Raw genomic sequence first — 24,969 nt, forward strand, 5'->3', positions numbered from 1 at the left:
ATGTACAGAACATCTCAGGTGAGCACTGTTGACCACTGTTGAAACAGAATGGCATGAATGTGCATTAATGCACATGACTTCCAAGGCACTTTATCTCTGTTAGTTTTGCCTCCAGGATTTTTCTGAAGAGTTGAAATTACAAAGAAAAAGCAAACAAGCTTTGGGGAAACCCCACAAATGACCTTTGCTATTGACTACAGTCCAACTCAACCTTAAGAACGCTCTTCATGAAGATACAGGATTACCATCTAAAACAAATAGTTTGTTGGTATCTGAAGTCCCAGCTATCTGACACACACTCCCAAGGGGCACCTCTAATCTATCTTCCATCAAAGCCTGATGGAAGAAGCTAAAAGATGAGGCACAAGAAGAAGGATGATAGTAAAAGTTATCACTCAGCAGCCGACAAGCTGTGCAAGACCCACCAAAGGCAAGTGATATTAAAACAAAAATGGAGAATACTTAAACTGGACCAACTGGTTACAGGAATAAGTTTACAGCCTGGCAACATGCTGCTTCAAACCTTTACCTGACAAATTACAAAAGCCAGTGCAGGAACATGCTCTGACCTCCGCACCCCTAGCAGATACAGATGCAAACTGCAGATTTGAAACAATCCCCTTCCCTGCACCCCACAGCTGACCTGAACACCAACCTCCACCCCTGGTACAGGAGTCACTTCCGAGGCAATCCAAACAGAGAAGCCACTCCACCACACTTTAAACTAAACCACCCCTTGCCCTTCCTCTCACTGGAGACTCATGAGCTATGGCAGAGTGTAGCTCTGGCCTCCATAACAACTCCATAACTAACACACAGCAAGCACTACCTCTAGATTCACCTCCATGCCATCCAAACCAAGCTCAAAAAGAATCAGAATCACAGAATCATTAGGGTTGGAAGGGGCCTCTGGAGATCATCTTGTCCAAACCCAGAGCAGGTTACACAACAACGTGTCCAGACAGGCTTTGAGTATCTCCCAGGAGGGAGACTCCACAACCCCTTTTGGCAGCCTGTTCCAGTGCTCTGCCACCCTCAACGTAAAGAAGCTCTTCCTCCCACCGAGATGAAACTTCTTGTGTTTTAGCTTATGGCCACTGCTCCTTATTCTGTCACTGAGCATCACTGAAAAGAGTCTGGCACCATCCTCCTGGCACCCACCTTTGAGATATTTATATGCATTAATGAGATCCCCTCTTAGTCTTCTTTAGACTCGGTTGAGGCCCAGCTCACGCAATCTCTCCTCATTAAGAAAGATGCTCCAAGCCCCTGATCATCTTTGTGGCCCTCCACTGAACCTTCTCTATTCCTCGTCTTTCTTGTACTGAGGAGCAGGCTAAACCGTAAGGGGGTAAACGCTGGGCAAAGAACAACACACTCTGACCCCTCCCTCCCCTCAGGTGTCATGGGCGGAGAAAGACGCCGTATCAAAATGGCGCGGGCAGAGCCCGCCTTTCCCCCGGCGGAAGCAGAGTGACGGTGGGCGACAGCGACAGCAAGATGGCGGCGCCCAGCCTGCTGCGCGGAGGGTTGCGGCGGTTGTTCACCGGGCTCTTTGGCGGCGGTTGGACGTCGCCGCCGGCCCGAACCCTCCGGGAGGGTGAGTCTGGGGGTTGGCTCTGCCCCGGCCCGCTCTCCGCTGCCTCACCGCGGATGCGAGAGACGGCTGTGTGCGCTGTATTTCACCCTCTCCCCCCTCCAAAATACTGCTCCTGTTAGTCTGAATGAGTCTCATTTTGTCCTCCCGTCTCTTTCTTTTTTCGCAGTCGTGGAGGTGACTGAAGGCAATACGACCACAGTAAGTCCCTGCACCCCTTTTCCTCAGTAGTTGCCCTTGCTGTCCCTTCTCTGTCCTTCAGCCTCCCGTTGTGTGTGTCTCTGTCCACCAAGGCCTCACTGCAGTGCCCAAAAGAAAAATAAACGAGGGTAAAAAGGTCGCTTTTCTGCTTGAAAGACATCAGGGCAACCTTATCTAGTTGAAGATGTCCCTGCTTATTGCAGGGGTGTGAACTAGATGTCCCTTGGAGGTCCCTTCCAACCCAGATCATTCTATGGTTCTATCGCAGGGTGTGAAAGGAAAACCAAAGTAGGAGTGTGTTGCAAATGCAGGTGAGCAATGGAGGGCTTGGCAGCCAAAGGTTGGGGTCGTCATCCTGTTGCTGGTGATGGGTGCATCCAGTCAGAGCCACCCATAGTGCTAAACCCCTCCTTGTACCCCAGGAAAGTTGGAAGCCCTGACCAGAGGCATTCAGGACCCAAAATGCAAGAGGCATTTCTTCAGATGCCTGCTTCAAATGAACTTTTGAGAAGATGTCATTTCTTAAAGGTGACGCTTGGCATCGCTTTGAGTGCGAGGAGGCATGAAGGAGGTTTGCCTGGTGGCTTTGTCACTTCACCCTGTGCCAGCAACACTGTGGTGTCATAGGATGTCTCTCTACCAGCTTCATGCCCCACACAGCTTGCCTTTGCTCCGTATTGTGTTTGTTATCACTGAGTATGCCATAGTGACTGGAGGTGATAACAGAGTTTGCATCTTGTAACGCACTTGGTTTGGTAAGGAAAAATTTTCATTCAGAGGGGTATTGTCAAAGGGATGCCTGAAATACTAAAGGAAAACTGCTCCTGAAAATAAAACAGAAATTCTGTAGTAACTGATAAAGAAAAGTATTTTCTCAGCTACGGTTTAAGGTGAGAAGGAAAAGACCAACCAAAAGAATTAGAATTTTACTGAATAAGCTGCAGCAGATCAGATGGTGCTCATCAAGTGAATTTTCATTTTTTACAAGAAGTACTGCAATTTGGTGGAGGGTGCAGGAGTGGAGAGAGTGCGTTATTCTGCTCACATTATATATGCTAGTAGCAATCTATGCCTTAGCTGGAGACAGGCAGCACAGGTACTTTGTGTAAATACAAGAGCAGAGCAGGAATTATTTGGGAATAGCTAGAAGACAGTGCACCTAAATGCTAATCTGTATATACATAATAATAAGGAGGGGACAGACTTTTTTGCTTGCTAATGAAACAGGCAAAACCTGATTGACCATGCCTCTGAAGGTCTTGAGTTTCCTTCTTGTTACATTTGTTAGTGGACGTTGCTGTATTGGAAACCTAAATGGAGCATGCTGCTTGTATTTTAGTTATATAATATCTAATAGAATATGGTATTTAGCAAGATCTCAAAGACTGTCAACAAAAAGAAGGTGAAGGTGTGAGTTGGTATAGTGGAAAGTCTCTTTTTGTTTTCTCTTCAAGTGCCAGATTACTAATCTTTGCCCTGAGACCTGAAGAGAAGTGCTCACAATCGTGCACTGAAGTCGTTTTAACAAAACCAAGGGGGAAGTGCACACACCAGTACAACATATACAGTAGATTGCTGTACTTTGCCCTCAGTTTCAGAGGGAATGCATATTATAATCACAAAGTGCCAAGACATTAACTGAGGCTTGAAGTAAAAAAGTTATGCATTGCAATAGCAGAGCCCTTTAGAAAAATCATTCTCCCTGGCTCATTGTAGAAGCATAAGGGAGACTTTCTACTGTGTAATATCCTAGCATCAGTCTAGGATCCATCAGTACCCATAGATGAGGAACATCTTGTAACAGTGCAAATTGAGCAACCAAAGGGCTTATAGTCTTCTTGGCATATCCTCTGTTCGCTCCATTTATCCTACCAACTCTACATCAGTATTTCTGAATCCATCTTTCTATGTTCATCTTTGTATGTGTCCTTGCTTTTATTAGTATTGAAGGAAGTGTTTGACATGAACCAGATGAGTGAATCTCAGAGAAATCTGTATTTCATCAGCATACTGAGAATGTAGAGTCCCTGTATTTCCTCTTAGTTCTCTAACAGAAGACTAAAATCTGGGTAGGTTAACAATATGAAAATCCTCAGTAGTTGGGGAATAATTGCTAAAGAACTGTACGTTGAAATTTGTCTCAAGAAGAAATGATATTGACATTGTCTTCTGAATCTTTATTTATTTCCAAGATGGAATTACAGTTAAATTAAAGTCTGAAGGCAAACTGGCAAAAATCAAGCCTGGATACACTGGCTTCTCAGAAAACTGGCTTTACTAATTAACAGAAAATTAGACACTGGCCTATGTTTTATATTCATAGTAAGTTTTTTGGTTTTGTGAAAACTGGCTGTTCTACTTGTGGGGGGAGGAGTCTTACTTAAAAATTTACAATATTTTCTCTCTTTGAGGTAGCAAAATGCTTGAACTACATAAAACTTATCTGTTGCCATTTTTCCATCACTAGACAAGAAAGACAGAAAAACATGGTTTAAAAATAGTTCTGACAGTTCAGCTGGATGCCAGTTTCCCATGCACACTTACAGAAAAAAATCATGCTTTTTTCTTCTCAGGTTTTCAGGCACAGAAACTGATGGCTCAGTCTAAATCAGCCAGCTTTTTTCTTTAAAGTAACATTGCATTCCACCCAGGGTTTGTTTTTAAACCCTCTGGTGCTTGCCCTGTTTGAGAGTATCATTTGGTGTTCAAAATCTGGTTTTAATCTTACCTTGACCAGAGGAAGGTTCGAGAATATTTTGGAGGAAAAAGAACTGGCTTAGTTTTATTGTCTTTTCTGTCTCATTCATCTGCAGTTTGAGATAGCTCTTGCTTCTATTCATAAGCCCTCAAAAAAAGGCAAGTGCACATGTAAATAGGCTTCATATTCCTAACATCTACATTTAGGAAACAAATTTCTCAAGTCCTTCCCCCACACACCTTCTGCATCTCTTTGTGTTAATTTGGAGAAAACGTTGAGTGTTGGGTGTCACCACTTCATAGTGATACAGAAAAGATGACAAAATGATCTGCTAAAGGAATTGTTCAGGGAATTAAACTGGATTAAAAAAAAAGAAAGTAAAAATCCACAGTCATTTCCTGACAGTCATTTCTTAAATTTAACTTTTGTTAAGAATTTTTCCTGTTGGTGACTTACAGTTTAGCAAGCCCCTGTGTGTTTTCACCTGCAGTGGCCATCTGCTATTCTGTGACTTTCTTGTATTTGCAGAAAAAAATGTGGTTTAAAGCTTTTGGCTTAAAGGCTGCTACAATTTCAAGGTGTGGTGCTTCATAGGAGTACTGCAATAAGTGGAATTCAGGGAGACATGAGAACTTCACACTGACTGTGAACTAGTTTACATTTAGTAAATCATATACGTGAATTTACCAAATGGTTCTCTGTGCCCCTTGGATTTGTTCTTCTCTCCATAGCCTGTGTATATGCAAAGTGCTTGGTATATCTACAGGTAAGCAAGTTGGATAATGCAGATACTCTTCCCCTTGTATGTACACAAGAGTGGTCAACATGTTGTGCACTTGATGAAAAGTATTCCTCATGTCGCAGGTGCTGGTAGAGGTCTAAATGATTCCTGAGCATTTTATCCTCTGAATTGTTTCCTAGATCGAAGGGAGAATTATAGAGGATAAAAATGCTGCAGCACCAACTCCTCCAAACCCCACTGGCCAGTGTCCCATCTGTCGCTGGAACCTGAAGCATAAGTACGATTACGTGGTAAGTTTAATGAAAGAGAGTTCCCCTGTTCTCTCTCTCTTTTGCTTTGTGTTGTGAAGATAGCTAACTCTATCTCTGCTTCTTTTTGACTTAACAAAAGCTTCCTAAACACTAATTGTTTTCCTTGGCTGATGGTATTCCTTTGAAAAAGAAGGATGACCTCATATCAAATAGAAGGTTTGGAATTATACACATGGCCATCTGATCTGAGAAGGTCATATATCTCTTTTGTGCCCAGCTGCTGCCTTTCAGCATTGCGCTTCCAGGAGAATCAAACTGGAATGCAACATACAATCCACTGATAAAGGCCTGTTCTAACTCCAGAGAGGCCAAAAGACTTGAGTAGATCAATTATATATCTTCAAGCACTACCATTTCTCACTGAGTCACTGTCTGTTAACAACTGGTTTATATAACTTCTAAAGTCTTGATGGGTATGAAGGAGAGCATATGTGTTTACATCCCTTGCAACATCAGAAATAGGTTTGAATCAAGCTTTTTGCAGGAAATGTTAATGAGAAGTTTATTAACTAATGAGAGGATTACTAACACTAAATGTAGAAGATGGGAGTGAAATCCTCTAATGCTTTAAAACAAAAGCACAATAGTCAAGACACTTTAGAGTAAGCATGAGATACAAGATGCAGAATCTAACTTTACAAGAAGTCATTCAAACAGAGTTTACAAAAGGACTGAGTGCCCTCCCAGCAAGCTAAAAACCCAGTACTGGAATTAGAAAAGAAGAAAACCAGACAGGAGCATGCTGTTAGTAAGATAAGGCAACAGCAAACTCAAAATAACTTAATGTCAATAGGATTAGGGTAAGAGAGATATAAATGCACTTGGAGGAAAAGAAATCTGTGTGAGAAAGCCCATTAACGAGAGTAGAGGACTGAAAGCCACATTGGCTGCAGAATGACTGAGCTGCTCACATGCAGTCCTAGGACGTACACAAAAGAAAAATTATGTTTTAATATCTAGGTAGGAATAGCAATCTTGCAAATGTAAACCAGCAGGAAAAACAGGTACATAAATAACTTGAGTATTGAATTAGGTACTGACCAGCAGGCCTGAGTTGTATTTAGCCCAAGATCTTAAAGGTAATTAGCTAAAAAACACATTATTTCACTTGCAGGATTTTGGTTTTTGTTTAAAAGCCTGAAAAAATTCCTAAGGAATCACTAAATGGTTTGAAAATAGCAAGTGAAATCCTAAGTAGCTGAGAGAGGAAGGAGAATGATGCTGATGACTACCATTTGGTAACTCAGACATTGCGAATTCCAAGTAAAATGGTGTCAACTAGGACTAAAACCAACCTGTTGTATAGGGCTAATTATGACTCATGAATTATGAAGAATGTGAGTACAGCAGTGGTGCCAGATAAAATACTTGCAGTTACTCCAGGCACGTGAAACAACAGATGGGAGATGTAAATGAAATACTAGTTTACTATCTTTCAAAGCTTGTGTTGCAGAAATAAAAGTTTTTCAGGATCTGAGGGTTGTCAGTGATTGATTCAGGCTGGATGCAATATTAAATGGTGAAACAAACTGGGAACAGTGGAGTATTTAGTGTTCTCTGGTCTAGTTTCTCAACAGTCTGAGAAAGCTAAAAATAGAGCAATTTGCAAATGATAAAAAAAATCAGGAAAAATGGCACATACCATTAAGGTATGAAAAGTACTACAGAACAGATCACGTCTGTTTTATTTTGCTTGTGTTTGAATGTAGCAGTTTCTTGCAGCTCTTTCCTGCTCTGTGGTTGCTGAACTGTGTTGTGATCAAAACAGACCACACTGGAAAATATTTAAGGTTAATACATTTTTATGTGACTCCTAAATGCAAGGGGTCAACAGTTTCATTAAACCAGGTAGTTCTACAGACTTCCAGAGAGTATTCCGTAAGTCACACATTAACAAGCCCAGAGAAACTATAAACTGATGCTCAGGGATGAAATAAGCTATAGGAGCAGATTAAATCTTGGAAGTTAGTATGGAGACTTACTTTCTGCTTCTGACTGTAGAAGACTGTTGCAGGTAGAGATAACAGTGCCATTGAGAGGCAGAAAAGCCTTTTTCGACAACATGACAGTGTGATGCTGTAGAGCCTGAATTTCAGGATTAGAAGCAGGCTGTTGGTCCCAACAGACAATGTAAAGGATGAGTCTTAAGTGTATTGGTAGAGTGAACTAAGGTTATAAGTTTTCTTCCACACTTCAGTTTTTATTTATTTAGATCCTGATTTCTATTATTCACTATGGAGGCAAGAGAAAACGAAATGTGAGGAGAGATCCTGCAGCCAGAGTCTTGAGAATCATTGCCAAGATCATTCCTAAGAAAATGTGGCCCTGAGAGACAAACTAGAAACATGTTCATCCTGTTATGTAATTTTTGAATGCGTATGTACCTGATGTGTATGTATATATATCCAGTACTCCTGCTGTAGAGCAGAGGAGAACCTAGACAAAAAGCTAGAAAGTCATTTCCAAACTGTAGAGTTTCTTACCTCAATATTTAGAAGCATTCCTCTGTGGGGCTGATGAGAACTAGGAGAAATTTCAGTTCTGGAGTAAATTGCCTTTTCTACATGAGTAAGTCCCTTATATGTTTGACAGGTTTGTACCAGTCACAGATTTTCAGGCTTTTAAATGTTAAGGTGGATAAAATCTCCCTTTTCTGCACAAAAGTACTGTCTATTCTTCTTTGCTGCAGCAGTGATGAGCAGCAGAAATTTGAAATGCTTAAATAATAAAGTACAGGCATTTAACTGTGGGTAATTAAACAGTGTCACAATTTACTCACTGGTTAATTGTCCTGTAAGTCTGTAAATTGAGAACAGCTATTTTTGTTAAAATATAGAGCTTAGTTCATACAGCATAACCTATAATCTATGCTTGGTAAGAGATCATAATAGGTGGATCACAGTGGTTCCTTTGAGATTGATAAGCTGAGATCAGTCAATTGCACAGAAGGGAAAGTGTGAGCTTTTTTGCTTGGGATGCTTGTAATTGGACTGAATGAGGCACTATGAAAAGGGAAGTGTTGAATTAGCCCCTGAGGGAGCTGAGTAATATGACCTCACAGGACTTTCCTTTTGTCATGTGCAACTAGCACCGTCTAAAGTAGTGGCATAATGAGTTGCTTTGGCTGTCAGAGAACTGGGGGACCAATGTCTCCAAAGTTATTAATCAACTGAACAGGCATTGTGAGCACTAGCAGGTCATGATTCTAACCTGCCTCAGCTGTGGTGTGGGGGGCTGCAGTTGTCTGTGCCAGTTCAGCCCTTAGTCTCTGCTGAGGCTCGGTACAGCAGAGCCCAAGGTATAAATTCCCATGGTTTGTGGTCTGCGTGGGTCTGACCATTGAAACTGAGACCTCAGTTGATTTATTTTCGCATCCATTGGAGATTAAAAAAATAAAATATTTTGGTCCCTGTCAGGATGCAACTGGGTTGAAACCTGCAATCCTGTTATGAAATGCCTGGAGAATGGTGTATGGCTCCCAGGGGTAAGGGAGAAAGGAAAAGCTAAACTCTTGTATAACTGGAAATAATGACTGGCAGACTTGTTTGATACAGCCCAGTAATAATTTGGCTACACAGACAGAACTCTTTGTGCGGTAAATGAAGGCTTTAATGAATTGCATGTAATCAATCAAGGATCCTGTGTTTCAAAGCGCATGCAGATACTAAAACGCAGAGATGCCTCTGTATTTTGGTTGCCATCTATTCACAAGAACTTGCTGTACATAGTGTTTCGTTTAGCAAGTTTATCCAGACCTTTTAGAGGTAAAGGCTAAACTTGTTTTTAATTTTCCCCCTTTTCTACTTCAAACATCATTAGTCTGAGTAGGCAGTAAATATGTCATCTTGCTTTGGCAGCAATTAGGGGAAACCAAAGTGCAAGCTTTGCCTGTTAGCCCTAGATTAATTCAGTCCAAGTTGTTTTCATCAAATGCTGCAGATTACAGGGCTGGGAATCTGGGTCCAGCCTCGTGGGAGCTGTCCAGTGATTAAAGCAAATCCATGGTTATAGGCTTGGCTGTCCACGAGCACAAAATGTGAATTTCATGGAACATGACGGCACCATGAGAACCTGCCAGATATATTTTTTTTTTGTTGACCGCTCTACATACTTGTTCGCTTCCCTCCACAGCTGCCCCATAAAATTGGCTGTACCTGTCTGCTTGCTCCCAGTGGTAAGAGGCATCTGTGTGAGTACTTAGGGAGCGGCACATGGCCTGTTGTTAACTGTAGGGATCTTCAGAAATGAACCAACCTTCTGTCAAGTGTGCAGCACTTAAAGCCGAACAGCGCAAGTGTAATTTGGAGCTGCAGCAGCTTGGACATGGGTGATTTTAGTTAAGAAATGACAGCCACGCAAGGGTGTTGGTCAAGTGGTGACACTGTTGGTCAGAGATGGTAGCAGAGAATGGATTTTCCTGATTTTTTCCACAGGGGGGAAAAAGACTGTCTCCCTTTGCTTCCTACCTCCTGCCTTTGCATGGAAACACTTGATAACAAGCTTGTGACTCCATGAGGCGTGGTAGTAATATGAGAAATAACTTGGACCACACACACCCTTCTTAGGAGCCTGTGGCCTACTTAGGCTTTCATGGCTGCAGCAACCGGAACAGTCTCAAACTTGCCATCAGCTCCCTTTTTCCTCTTCCCCACAGACTAATGAAACAGTCTAGTAGAAAAGTCTAGGAAGTGTTTTACTTTTTAGGCACTTGGAACTGAACAGTCCGTTTGCACTTGAGGAAATGATAATACTTTTGCTAAATGGTAAATTGAGCTGTTAGTGACTTGGAGAATTGATAAAGATGAGGGGAAAAGGGGATGGAGACTTGCTCTGGTTTCCTGAATCCAATCCACTGCATTTCAAGAATGTCCAAAAGTCAGTGCCCTTGGACTGTTTCGGCTGGCCTCTGTCCGGTTTCCACCTCTGCAGCCAGCACCAGCTGGTCCTCTGGTTACTGTTCTCATTGGCAAGGCCATGTGTTAGCTGGGCTGAGGACACTTTGCTTCTATTTTAACTGTAGATGGCTTCTCAGAAGCTTGCTGCTAGTTTCTCAGCTGTGCTTTTCTTGTTCTTTTGATACACCATCACACTGTATGTGGTTTGATAAGTCATTTTTTATCAGTGAGAAGTTGCCTAACCTGCTGTATTTTTGGAGGTGCTGGATCTGAAAATCAGTCTGAACACGTTCATTGTACACAACTGGAGGTAGAAAAGAAGGGAGATAAAGGCTAGAGGGAAGTTGTCTGTCATGATGATATTAGTAAGGGTGGGATTGAAGGCAAGGAGGCAAAAGAAAAATACAAACCACAAAACCCCCAAACAAACAAAAACCATCTAAATTTTGACTGCAGCACTTGTATGACAACATCTGTCGGAACTGGTCATTACCAGAAAGCCATACTGACTTCCAGCAGCCCCCTTCAAAGCTGAGCTGCTCTTCTGCAGTGGAGGTGGATATATAATTCCTAGATAGCTAGGTTTTCTGAATATTCATTTTATATCCACTTGTGTTTGCTTGCTTTTGCAAGGGCAGTAAATGGAGGTAGGAATGTGCCGGGGAGCTCTTTGTAAAAGAGCAAAGATAAGGGAGTGGGAGCAGGTCTGTGACTCTCTGAACAGCAGGCAGAGTCATGGTAACCCCATGTGAAAAGCAATAAGTACTCCTTGTTCTTGCCTGTTGCCCTAGACAGGGGAGGTGTAAAATACTGACGTACCTGGTTTGAGTTCTCTTTCTGTCAGGGTGCTCCCTGGCAGGTCCCTTCCAACCGGCACGTAGCCTCCGCATCATCCAGCTACCTCAACTATCAACATGTTTACAACAGCAGTGAAGAAGTAAATTCTCAACCAGCAACAAATCTGTCCACAGATGGGGAAGAAGCAAGCACAGAGTCTCCAGAGGCTATTTGGACCAACTTATGCTGATGTCAGCATGTCAAGGGGACTTGCCTGCATTGGCCTGATGGGTACATTTGCACTTGTGTGTGGAAGTGGAGAGCATGTATATAAATGCTGAGATGCTCTGCTGTGTACAGTTAATGGGATACTTGTCCAACAGCTGTTGCTGCTGTGTTTAAAAAATGGTCATCCCAGCCCTGTGATAGTATCTGATTGTAGAGTTTCCTTTCATTTTGTTTTTATTAAGAGTGCTTTATGTTTCTAGAGCTCTTAATTGGAAAGGTCAACAGCAGCCCAATCTAAATGATTCTCAAGTCACAGACAAACACGTTCCACATGCTCTGAGTGCTTCTTCCATCCCGCATGGCTGTAACAGCCCCACCTAATGCACGCACAGTTGAAGGACTGAAAGCAACAGTTTATCCTGTTAGGTCTTTCTCATCAGCATATGTTCTCTTCTTATAAAAAGCTGCTTCATGCAAGATCTTGGACCATTTCCCTGCTCTCCACCCCTCCAGAGAGACATAAGGGAAGTTCCACCATGGGAAACTGGATGAAAGTTTGAAGAGTAGATAGCAGAGAACAATCCTGCTCTGAGGGGACAAGGAGGGGGCCAGAGGTGATCTAACATATCTGCGACCTTTGGGACAGCAGCTGTGATGGCATTTCAAGTTGTGTAAACACTGTCCATCTGTAGGTCTTGTGTAACCGTGTCTGAGTACCTAGGACAACATTATCTTAGCTAGAATCTTGGAGCAAGTGACAATGAAGTAGCAGCATTGCGACTGACATCATGTGTTTACTCTGGTGAAGTCAAGGGACGACTCAGACCATCTGAGTGAACTTATTGAGCTAAGCTGGCAGGCAGAGTGACAGAAAGCAGAAGTCACTTGGTGTCAGACTGCAGCCAAAATGCGTAGGAAGGAATCATTGTTTTGTTTTGCTTTGTTTTCAGTTGTGTACACAGTGCGAGGGTCAGCACAATACCTAAGAATCACAGCAGTTAACATAGCAGTAGTACTGATGGTTTTGCCCTTCTCTTGGTCCCTCAGGATGTCTTGCTGCTGAGTCAGTTTATCCGTTCTGATGGAGGGATGTTGCCACGAAGGATCACAGGCCTTTGTTTGGAGGAGCACAAGAAGATTGCTGTCTGTGTGAAGATGGCTCACCGTGCAGGTACCTAGCCTCCTCCTAACACAAGCCCTTATTATGGGGTACCATAGAAGCCCTTGAGAGGGGTCTCCTGTCCAGTTACTGTAGCTCAGTAGTGAGATGTCATTCTCCAGTCACCCAGCAGACTCATTATGGCCCAAGAGCTGGGACAGGATGATGGACCATAGGCTACTTGTTCCACTTTCTATGTGTCTTGGCTCCTGCCTTGGCAGCAAACACCCCTGCAGAAAGATCTGGGAAGTGGCGTAGTTTCTCATAACTAATGATTAAATATCAGCATCTGACATTACTTGATTTAGTGTAAGCTTGACCTACCCTGTTAATAGCATGGTAGCACCTGTCTACCATCTGCCATGTGAAGGCTTTTTTACTTTATCCTGTGAGTAGGACCCAGGTTAACACAGTCAAGAGTATAGTGCTGATCGTTATGCCCGGTACCTGAGTTGTATCCAGATTAAATGGACTGAGAATTTTAATGGTCAGTTTTTCATCCTAGAGATGGGATCTGATTTGACGCCAGTGCCCTATGTCTTCTCAAAAAGCCTGTCCAGTGAGCCCAAGTGGCTGTGTCTTTGGTGTGCATTTCCTCTCTCTCTATGCAGCAAAAACTCCTAGCTTCTCTTTGGCTGGAGTTGCAGGTTCAGCAGTGACTAAAGATAAAATACCCTTTCTACTCAAGTTTTTGCTGTGCTGTCCCAGTAGGGACCTGGGTCACTGGGCTTATGAGATGTAATCTAACTTCTGTATTCTCTAGAGGCAAGAAGGAACTGCAAAATATTCTCACGCCTTTATTTTTTTTGTTTCAGGTTTGTTGCCAAACCACAGACCTCCACTTCCTGAAGGGCATATTTCCAAGAAACCCAAACTCAACAGGTGAACAGTCTTGTCTTTCCACATCTCTTTTTCAGCATTAGATTGGAAAAGGAAAAGCAGTTCCTTATAACTGGGTAAAAGATGGCTCAGGCAACAGGACTCATATGTCCAGCTGTGGACCAGTAATGAGTGGTGTCACTCAGGGATCTGTATTGGGACCGGTCTTGTTCAACATCTTTGTCACTGACATGGACAGTGGGATTGAGTGCGCCCTCAGCAAGTTTGCCAATGACACCAAGCTGTGTGGTTCGGTTGATACCCTGGAGGGAAGGAATGCCATCCAGAGGGACCTCGACACACTTGTGAGGTGGGCTGATGCCAACCTTACGAAGTTTAACCATGCCAAGTGCAAGGTCCTACACCTGGGTCGGAGCAATCCCAGGCACAGCTCCAGGTTGGGTAAAGAAGAGATTCAGAGCAGCCCTGCGGAGAAGGACTTGGGCGTGTTGGTCGATGAGAAAATGAACATGGGCTGGCTTCAGTGTGCACTCGCAGCCCAGAAAGCCAACTGTATCCTGGGCTGCATCCAAAGGAGCATGACCAGCACGTCGAAGGAGATGATCTTGCCCCTCTACTCTGCTCTTGTGAGACCTCACCTGGAGTATTGTGTGCAGTTCTGGTGTCCTCAACATAAAAAAGACATGGGACTGTTGGAACAAGTGCAGAGGAGGCCACGAGGATGATCAGGGGACTGGAACACCTCCAGTACGAAGACAGGCTGAGAAAGTTGGGGCTGTTCAGCCTGGAGAAGAGAAGGCTGCATGGAGACCTCATAGCAGCCTTCCAGTATCTGAAGGGGGCCTATAGGGATGCTGGAGAGGGACTCTTCATTAGAGACTGTGGTGACAGGACAAGGGGTAACAGGTTAAAATTTAAACAGGGGAAGTTTAGATTGGATATAAGGAGGAAATTCTTTCCTGTTAGGGTGGTAAGGCACTAGAATGGGTTGCCCAGGGAAGTTGTGAATGCTCCATCCCTGGCAGTGTTCAAGGCCAGGTGGGACAAAGCCTTGGGTGACATGGTTGAGTGTGAGGTGTCCCTGCCTATGGCAGGGGGGTTGGAACTAGATGATCAAGGGAGTGGAGCATCTCCCTTATGAGGAAAGACTGAGGGAGCTGGGTCTCTATAGTTTAGAGAAGAGGAGACTGAGGGGTGACCTTATTAGTGTATATAAATATATAAAGGGGGAGTGTCAGGAGGATGGAGGCAGGCTCTACTCAGTGGCAAACAATGATAGGACAAGGGGTAATGGGTACAAACTGGAACACAAGAGGTTCCACTTAAACTTGAGAAGAAACTTCTTCTCAGTGAGGGTGACGGAACACTGGAACAGGCTGCCCAGGGAGGTTGTGGAGTCTCCTTCCCTGGAGACATTCAAAACCCGCCTGGACGCATTCCTGTGTAACATTATCTAGGTGTTCCTGCTCCGGCAGGGGGATTGGACTAGATGATCTTTCGAGGTCCCTTCCAATCTCTAACATACTGTGATACTGTGTGATACTGTGATCTTAAGGTCCTTTCCAGCCCCAACTCTTCTATGATTCTGTAAGTGTACTCAGCATTTCAGAGAAGGTTGACCTATCATCATACTCTGTCAGTCTTTTAAGGACAGACCACATCTCATTCGAACCATTTATTCACACAGGATTAAAACTGCCACACATGTTAAGAGCCTGCCCTCCCTTCCTCAGTTGCTCTCACCTCCACGTCACTAACACTCAGTAGGGCAGTCACAGCACATGGAGTAGTTGAGGTTGGAAGGGGCCTCTGGAGAACATCTGGTCCAAGCTGCCTGCTCAAGCAGGGTCACCTAGAGCAGGTTAGCCAGGACTATGTCCAGTCAGGTTTTGAATATCTCTGAGGATGGACCTACCACAGTTCCCTGGGAAGCTTCTTCCAGAGAACCACCCTCATGTTGAGACAGTGTTTGCTTACATTCAGACAGAATTTATTGTTTGAATTTGTGCCATTGCCTCTTGTCACTGGACACCACTGGGAAGATTCTGGCTCAGTTGTCTTTACACCCATCAGGTATTTCTGAACATTGCTGAGACCCCTCTGAGTCATCTTTTCTCCAGGCTGAGCAGTCCCTTTCTCTTGCCTTTTGGTGCCTGGCTCCCAACAGCAGTGGGGTGTGCAGGAAGGGGTACCAGCAGTTAGTGTGGGGCTGAGCAGCCAGCAGGGGACTATCACAAGCCTGTTCTCCTCTGCCCCTTACCTGTTTCCCCCAGTCAGCGATTCACCCTCTGCCTGTCTTTGCTATGCAACGGGGTTTCTTCCCCCTCCCTAGCCTGAATGGCCCCTGCCTTTGGTGAGCAAAGGGAAGGCCTGTGTCCACCTCCTGTGCTGCACCAGGACTTGGAGGTGCTAATCCCCTGTTTATGACCTCACACTCTGTTTCCATGGGGATGTCAGAGCAGTTTATGAACCTTGCATTAGCAAGCTGTGGGGTTACCAGGGGATATGGGGCTGTTGCTGGGAGAACTTAGGCTGCAGGGCTGGGGAAGGCTGGAAACTCCTGCATTTCAGGTCTGCATTCATTTCTGCAGTGGGGATTTAAGGCAAACTCTTGGAAATGTCCCTTGGATGCTGTCAGGCTATGTACTAGCTATCAGTGAGGATCAAATTAGAGGAATCTACATTTGATGCAACCCGGTAGCCATAAGATACTTTAACTCTGAAAACTTCTTCCCTGTGTCTTACAGCAATTTGGGATGCTTTAGCAGCTGTCTGTGTCTAGCAGCTGTGGGGTGGAGTGCATTATCTAGTTAGCATTCACATAGCAACCCTGCTTAGCAGGTTGAGACAGGAAATGGTAAATCCTTTATCGCTGGAATCGCACCAGGACTCCAGCTATAATGCCCTGACTCTTATAAGTTGTTCCATAGACTTTTAGTGAGAACAAAGAACAGATACCTCTGGATACATTGTATGTGCAAGTAGGTGAGCTACACTTCTGAAATTAAAGAGATTTAACTTGGAGATTAGTATCCAACCTCCCTATTATATTGCTACTCCTTCCCTACACCACCCTTGGTTTTCTTCTCCCAGCAAGTGAATGTAGCAAGCAAAGTGGAAGCAGAGTTTAAAAAAAAGAGCAGAGCTGTTGCTGAGGAGATAGACCAGCATTGAAATAGGCAGGCTTTGGGGTCTGGCTGGAGAGAAGAGAATGGGATCAAGAAATCAAAAGTTTTTGTGGTGGGGCTGGAACTAAAATAAGTGAGTCCCAGAGGCAGGATAATGTGTAGGGGTACTTCAGGAATACTCTCTATGATGTTGTCTTCTCAGCCTGCTGCAAGCAGAAAGGTCTGCATGTTGGAGTTGTGCAAACTCTTGGCCACTGAAGTTCGATGGGAGTTTTGTGCATAGCCCCACCTGCATCTCCCACAGTGTTCTCTGGAACAGCAGCTGACATCACATAAGGCAGGAGATACACAGCATTGCATGGGGTTGTTGTGGCCCAAGCGCAGGACCTGGCACTTTGCCTTGTTGAACCTCATACTACTGTCCACAGCCTGTCCAGATCCCTCTGCAGAGCCTTCCTACCCTTCAGCAGATCGACACTCCCACCCAACTTGGTGTCGTCCACACATTCACTGACGGTGCCCTCAATCCCCTCATCCAGATCATCAATGAAGATGTTAAGCACTGGCCCCAATACCAAGCCCTGGGGGACACCAGTAACGACCAGTCACCAACCAGATGTGACACCATTCACCACCACTCTGGGCTCAGCCGTCCAGCCTGTCTTTAACCCAGAGAAGAATCCACCTGTCTAGGCCATGAGCAGCCGGTTTCTCCAGAAGGACAGTGTGGGAGACAGTGTTGAACGCTTTACTAAAGCCCAAATAAACAGTGTCCACAGCCTGTCCCTCATCAGTGGGGCGGGTCACCTTATCACAGAAGATCAGATTGGTCAAGCAGAACCTGCCCTTCATGAACGTGTGCTGACTGGGCCTGATCCCTCTGTTTTCCCGCATGTGCTTTTCTCTCCAGTCTCACAAAGTTCTGGCTGATGCTCCCTTTTGCCAGGCTTCCTCCAGGATTATGTCAGTATTTTTGAGAGCAGCTTCTTCTCTTGCCAAAAGAGGGACAGACCACTCTGATGGAAAGCCTTTTTGTCTCTGCTCTTCCCCGTGAGACAATGTACAGGCCAGCGGCATGAGAGGAACCCTATGGATCCTAAGGAAGTGCATAAAGAAGGGCTGAGCAGCTGTGTTAATGTGTACTTTTAAGAATACCAGAAAAGCTTCTCCTCAACTTTTCCTTGGCTGCACTTGGCGGCTGTCTTGGCCAGAGTGTTTGGCCCATGTCACGGTCACCTTGTTTAAAGTGAGCCTGCTTCAAATACAAAGTGTCTGGCATGCACTAGCTAGCACCTAGCTGAGATTAAAACATAACATGCCACCATATGGAACTATCAGCAGACTGTCTTAACAAGGGTCAGGAGTGCTGCCTTGCTGTTGATCTAGTGATGTGGATTTATCTAGTGTGGATTTATCATCCGGAATGCCTCTGCCTGCTCTGCTCCTCCAGAAGGTGCTCTTGCGGTGCTTATTCAGTGTTCTCCAAAAGGCAGAATCCCTGCTTTATTTTCTGAAGGGGTTTTATTGTCTCCATTTTATGAACTTTGGGCATTCCCTTCTACGTAGTCCAGAGAAGGGCCATGAGGATGATCAGGGGACTGGAACACCTCCAGTATGAGGATAGGCTGAGAAAGTTGGGGCTGTTCAGCCTGGAGAAGAGAAGGCTGCGTGGAGACCTCATAGCAGCCTTCCAGTATCTGAAGGGGGCCTATAGGGATGCTGGGGAGGGACTCTTCATTAGGGACTGTAGTGACAGGACAAGGGGTAACGGGTTAAAACTTAAACAGGGGAAGTTTAGGTTGGATATAAGGAGGAATTTCTTTCCTGTTAGGGTGGTGAGGCACTGGAATAGGTTGCCCAGGGAGGTTGTGAATGCTCCATCCCTGGCAGTGTTCAAGACCAGGTTGGACGAGGCCCTGGGTGATACGGTTTAGTGTAAGGTGTCCCTGCCCATGGCACGGGGGTTGGAACTAGATGATCTTAAGGTCCTTTCCAACCCTAACTATTCTATGATTCTACATGCCTCAGATTTCTCTGCAGAGAGGTAAGAATTTCCCTGCTTAGCACTGGGTCACTTGGCAGCTGGCTCCCCTTACCCACCCCATGTCCTGATCCTCTTCCTACCACTAGAATGGAAAAGGAGAACAAAATGCTTTGGGATGTAGTGGCCTGCAGATTCCATCTTGTTCTTGGTCTAGTGCAGTATGGAATTGCCTATCCACAATGTAATTTAACATAGAGGATGAGATTGGGAACTGCAGAAGGTGTAACGTGAAAGTGAAATGCCAGTCTGAGCTAAGCTGTATAGTCCTGTGGGTGGTAGGAGACATATGAGAACACCTTGTAGTCAGAATTCAACTGGGGAGTGCTCTGCAGTGCTCTCTTCTACCCCCTGCAGCTGTGACACTGTCCAGGTGAGACTTGCCATGATATTTCTTATTTCTTGGACTTTAGTGCTTTGACTTTTTGCTTTCTGCCTGATTTGGTTTTGACAGCAATAGCCCATGAGTATTACCACTTAACTGCTTTACTATGGGTGCTTTTGAAGAAATACGGCCATGGGAATACCCCTGTCATCCATAAACTCTTGAGTCTTCTGTCCTCTACCTCTCTTTTTATCATGTGTCTGCAGAACTTGGACGTGGAAAACCAATGAAGTTACCCCCCGTCAATGCAGAATTACTTCCTACCGTTCATTTTCTCATGTTTGGCCTAGTCTAGGGCTTTCACTGTCTCCAAAGGATGATTCCACAAGCAAATTTGTCTTGCAGCCAAGAATTGTTCCCTCATCCTTAGCCTGAATTCTCCCTTTCATAACCTCCTGCTGTCATTTCTGCATCCATTTGTGCTTCAGCCGGGCATGTTCCAGTGAAGTGCTTCAGCAGCAAGATATTTTCACTAGCCCATGAGGCTGAGGAAGTTGTCAGGGATTTCACTAGCACTGTGCACAGTGACAGACTGTTCTCGTATTCCAGAGTCATGTGTGTGCAGGCCACCACCAGAACTGTTTGGGAAGTGGTCAAGCACAGCTGCAGGTCAGACTTCTGTCCTTGCTTTCAGGAATGGAAACCTGAATAGCTCAGCAGTTTTCTTCCCAGCATGGAAGCTGGCGCATGGATAGTGTGGACTAACACTCTATCCAGAACAGTCGCTGAGTTCAAGCCAGCATTTAGATGCTCTCTTATTGTGAAAATAGCACTCACTTTCTTTTGGCAGGTCCAAAATACTGATTAAAGCAGTTGTTCCCTTTCCAAAAGGGCTAAGGGATATTACAGGTTCCCTCAGTCTGGGCTCTGTCAGCAAGATGTGCTGGAGTACTTATTATGGAGTACTTGATTTTGAGTGCTCAGTTGCCACTGCATTTTCAGCTTCCTGCTGGAAGAACAAAACTTGGCAGGGACAGTATCCAAGTCAATCCCTCCTCTATCACCTAAACTGAAGAAGTTGCTATGTGTTAGGAGAGAGGCAGTTCCATATGAACTCCTCATGAATTACAAAGTTCTCGGGCTCTGTGGAAACCTCTTGTCCCTAGGAGCAGAATCTGGTTTCACTGCTATCAGTGTTTCACTCCAGCAACATGTGGTTTCTCTCATCTGCATGGAAACTGTGCATAGCATGTGAATTCAAAGCAAAGAGCCAGAGCGGCTGCAGGTGAGCAAAGCCAAGAGGTGTCATGGGAAGAGATGTGGCAAGGAGGAGGCAGTCTTGCCAGCACTTTGATCAAGTGCTTCCTGCAGTCTGGAGCCCTCAGCCTTCTGCTCTGAATCCAAACAAAAGCCAGATTGAGAAAGTTCAGTGAGGGTTCATTAGTTCAACCTTGAACTGCACCAACATGGCCTTTGCTTGGGCTGTGTAAAGGACTGCAGTTACCCCACGGGTAGGTCATGCCTACTACTAGCTGTTAAGTGGCAGCCTCTGAGTGGGAAGGCTTTGGGGCCCTCCTGCGTGCTGAATAAATAGACTTGGACATGCCACAGAGATTGTAGGCAATTGCAGTGACTGCAGGTGACTAACCACAGTTGTTTCCATCCTGCTTATATCTTGCCTTTTCCCATCAGGGAAATCCTATCAGAATTCCAATCCCTGATAAAGCATGGATTCCCATGCTTTATCCAAACTATTCATTTGTGCAGCTGGAGTCTAGGATTCTGGTTGTTGCCCAGGATCCTATGGTACTCAATGGGACAAGCAGAACCTGGAGGTGAGCTGCTGGTCCCCTAGATGGGCAGGTCTGTACACTGAGATAACAGGTTAGGAGACTGTGGACCAGCTGCCTTTGGCATCCACATGGAGGCTCTGTCCTCACAACCCTCAGCGGGTTAAGTAAATTCAGACCATCTGCCAGTGTGTGTTTGTAGGTGATTATAAAATCTCCCCAGGACAAACAGTGTGGTTGGATACAATGGAAGGTTGGGTGGCTTGGCTAGAAAATGGGGTATGCTACCTTACGTGTACAGCAGAGTGTGCAGAAAAGGCCTGGGTGCTGGGCTTCAAAGCTTTACATGTGAGTTTTGTGGATTGTTTTTACTCTCAGGAAAAAAATGAAATAAATCTGTGACACAGTAGGAACTGGGGTTAGTCAAAGAGGAAAAGAACTTTGTAGACTGACTGCTCCCAGGCGTGAGGCTTTTGCTACTGCTGAATCAAGGTAAAAGAAAATTTAGAAAAAAGGGAAGAAAAAAGAGGCAGCAAACAAAATAGGACAAGTTTGAATCTGGGACAAAGCAAGTATTAAAAGCACTAAAAGCAAATGTGCTTCAGGAAGGGAAAGCATCCAAATGTCTGTTTCAGCTAACAATGAAAAGCCCCAGCCTGCAGTCCCCAAAGGAAGCCAAAAGCCTGGACCAGAGGGCTGGATTAGACCTGCTCAAAAGAGAAATAACAAAAGGTTTAAAATCAGGCCATTACTAAATCCTCCTTCCTATGCAGAATTGGGGTGTGCATTTCCAGCCCCCACACAGAAACAGAGGGATTTCTTAAAAAGCCACTGTCTGTCTAAACCTGCACACAGCATTGATGTGTATCTGACATTCACACACTCACTTCTCTCCCAGTGAGATCATTTAGTATCATGGGAGCACTTTCCCGTAAGCGTGTGGACACGTGACCAGAACTGCACTTGGCACATTGACACATTAAAACAATTTGGTTTTTTTTTTTTCCTCCTTTGCTCTTAGTTCAGTTTTGCAATACCAAAACTTGTGCTACGGACCTCTCTCTGCAGCAAGGGTAACATGAAAAGAAGGACCTAGCCCCATGTGCCTGTCTAATACCCCTACAGCTTCTCCCAGAGGAGCTTTGCCATGGTTCTTTGCCAGATTCCAGACTGGAACCTGTGTTTGGTCTCTCTGAACTCTCCTTGCATGTGGAATCAGAGACAGGAGAGTCTCTCCTGCTTCCTGTCCTGGTGGTGTTATGTAAGGGATTCCACTAATGCACTAGCATAACATTAAAGGTCAAAAGGGACTAATTTAATGCATGCATAGGAGAACAAGTGGCTGGATCTTGCTGTATACCAGATCCCCCCCACTGTTGCTTCTAGATGTTTTAACTGTCATAAACTCCAGAAAGCAAAAGCAAAGCATTTCAGAAGTGGCTTTATTTCTATGGCAGGAACCTCCAAACGTGATTCATTTTTCAGTCTGCGTTGTCTGAGATCGCCGGGGAAGGAAAGTGCTAGGGGAATGGGCTGCTGTTATATAGTCTGTAGCTGCCTGGCATAGCGACCTTTCTCTGTAGTTCTCAGGAATGTGCCAGATGCATTCAAACAAATGCATTACATGGTCTCTGTCCAAAGTTCTTAATATCTCAAATTTGCACAATGCAAATAAAAGGTAACAAAGCTGTTTGGGGAGAGGATGACTGATGGAGGTTACATTAAGACCATGGGATTACTCAACAGAGGCATGCAAACATCCCTGGACAAAGTTTATCAGTCTGTTCCAAATTCTAATTTGTTGGAGCATTGTTTGTGCAGATTATGCTAGGATTTTACTTTGGATCCTTATTGTCTGAAAGACTCCTCTTTCTCTGAGGACCTCTATTCCCCTCTCTACTGGTAGCAAAAGATTTAAAGCTTAACAAAACTCCAGGCCACCCAGCCACAGGGTAAGATTTCCAGTAACTGATTCTGGATCTGAAATCCCCCGCCAGTTTGCAAAGCCAAGTCTAAAACTTCAAATGGTAAAAGCAGGGGATATTTGCCAGACGTTGCTCTTCCCAGAGATTTGTAGTTGTGATGATAATTCCATTCTAGTACCTCTTACACTGTAGGTTTTGACTTCCTGCACCAGCAAGCTGCAGTAGTATTGTACAGAAAGTACCGAAGCAAATTTAGACATACGGAAATACAAGACTAGGCCAGAAATCCATTGCATGCAGAGAAATAACTGATTATCCAACAAAAGTAAAATTAATCCCTTTTTAGAGACCTTATTTCTCAGCAGCGCTTAGCCTTTGTAATTAGTTTACCTTATTGAGGCCAGCTGTTGAAATAGCACCTCCCATAGAGGCTGGATGTAAGCAGGCTTGGACTTTGTTGCAATGAAGGGATTTGGCACTCCAGTTTAGCTACAGGTAGACAGCTTGCCAGCAGACTGGAGACTACACCTGATTTGTTTTGTGAGGCTGAAAGTCAAGCCGGTGCTGGTGAGTGCAATACAGAGGTCCAGCTTAGAAGTTCCAAAACAAAGATTCCTTTCCAGTGGTCCCTTCTGAATGGAGGGAGCTCTGCTCACAGTTACTCTTTTTATAAAGATGCATGTGGGGAGGCAGAGGCAACAATGCCTGCTCCTGCTTCAGTCAGAACCTTTTCTCAGTGATCAGTCTCAAACTGAAATGTGTTTGTGTTGTTTCAACAGGTATCTGACCCGCTGGTCCATCAGGTCTGCAAAGCCCATCTGGAAGAGGGGCCCCAAGTGGTGCAAAAAGCCCTTCCCAGTCGGACACCCTTTGCTGAAAGATAATGTCACATACACACAAAAGCTTCTCTGTTTAAACCACTAGTGGCCAGAACCAGAGTAGCCAGTAAGCACAGCTGTTTTCCGCTGTTTCTGCTGTTTTTGCAGGTTTGTCAGTACCTCCAACTTTCTTATTCCAAAACCTTATTAGTATTGTCTGCAGTGTGAATGAGCTGCAGTCTGCTCCTCTAGGAGCAAAGCAAATTTAATGTGCAAAATGATTTGGAGAAAGGAAGGGGCAAAGGTGCTTACCTCAAAGCCAGAAAGGGTCTGAAGGCTTTTGTTTCATTATGGTCCACAGCTGGATTTGGAAAAGGATGTTTCCTCCTTTTTCCAGCAGTGAACAATGATTCCCCATTAACCTGTATTTCAACTCAGATTTGCCTCATTTGGGCTTTTGTGCCTGGTTTGTGCTTCACTCCTGGATATAGCAAATACAGTATGTTGACATCCTTGATGACTTGACTTGTTTTTTCACCCTCCCCCATTCTATTTGCCCTAAGTTTTCCATGTCAGTGATACTGCTGCTTCCTGGGATCATTTGGGGCTGATAATGTGCATCATTTTCCATCCTGTAACTAAAAAGTGGCACCATTTCTCTCCCTGTGCAGTACATGTATGCACCATCCACCTACTGACCACTGCTGCTTGAAAAGTGCTACTTACAGGCCTGGTATGAAAGGCTCATTAAATTTATCAGGGTCATGATTGCCTTTGGCTCCTTTCTTTGATAACTGTCTGGGGGCTACAAACCAACACAGCTTTTTTATGTACTACTGTGCCACTTAACCTTGTACTGCCTTCATCAGAATCATCTGCCAATACCTGTTGGCATAGACAGGAGGAAAAAGTAAGGGTAAACCCTTATTACCCAGGAAATCAAATTAGATCATAATGGCTCTTTTTAGCCTTTCTTGGTGAAATGCAAGCCCTACATTCAGCCCCTTGAGCTGACCAAAATCTTTTTGCTTTGGGAGGCAGAGCCAACGCTTCATTAACTATCATGAGATAAAATCTCTGGCTGACCACCTCTGTTTTATGAAGCTGCAGCCCCGCAGAAAGGAAGAGATTTTTTCATTCTCCTACAAACAGAAGTTACTGTGTCTTCTAGCCCAGATAGCTCTGCAGAGTGAGCTTTCCAAATAAAAAAGTGACTGGATTAAATCATGCTTTGAGATGAACCTGAATGAGCACCTTTTCCAAAAAGACTGATTGATGCAAAAAAAAAGTTTGGGTTTTTTTTCTACAGTTTAGTGCCATGAGCTGGAAAGATCCCTCTAATTTTGGTGAAACTGAACATCTAAAAATCAAAATACTCTCTTCAATATGCCTTTCTACAGTTCAGGGTTTAGAACAGATCCCTTACAGTATGCATCAGCTTTCCATGCTGACTCAAACTCTATTTCTGTTTGTCATTCATGGGTGGCAGCTGGC

The 24,969-nt window shown here is 44.5% G+C and overlaps 1 protein-coding gene across 1 annotated transcript; it reads left to right on the forward strand.

Annotated features, from left to right (window-relative positions):
* The first annotated feature begins 1,424 nt into the window (after positions 1-1,424).
* Positions 1,425-24,240, forward strand: MRPS18A (mitochondrial ribosomal protein S18A). The gene is made up of 6 exons (XM_061470971.1): positions 1,425-1,600; positions 1,767-1,798; positions 5,418-5,528; positions 12,497-12,620; positions 13,424-13,490; positions 23,437-24,240. The coding sequence occupies exons 1-6, from the start codon at positions 1,501-1,503 to the stop codon at positions 23,579-23,581; spliced, it is 579 nt and encodes a 192-aa protein (XP_061326955.1). The 5' UTR covers positions 1,425-1,500; the 3' UTR covers positions 23,582-24,240.
* Positions 24,241-24,969: the final 729 nt, after the last annotated feature.

The sequence above is a fragment of the Pezoporus flaviventris genome, unplaced genomic scaffold, assembly GCF_033815535.1.
Source record: "Pezoporus flaviventris isolate CSIRO_AGI_PZ_B2104156 unplaced genomic scaffold, CSIRO_AGI_Pfla_v1 ptg000066l, whole genome shotgun sequence".
NCBI classification, from domain to species: Eukaryota; Metazoa; Chordata; class Aves; order Psittaciformes; family Psittacidae; genus Pezoporus; species Pezoporus flaviventris.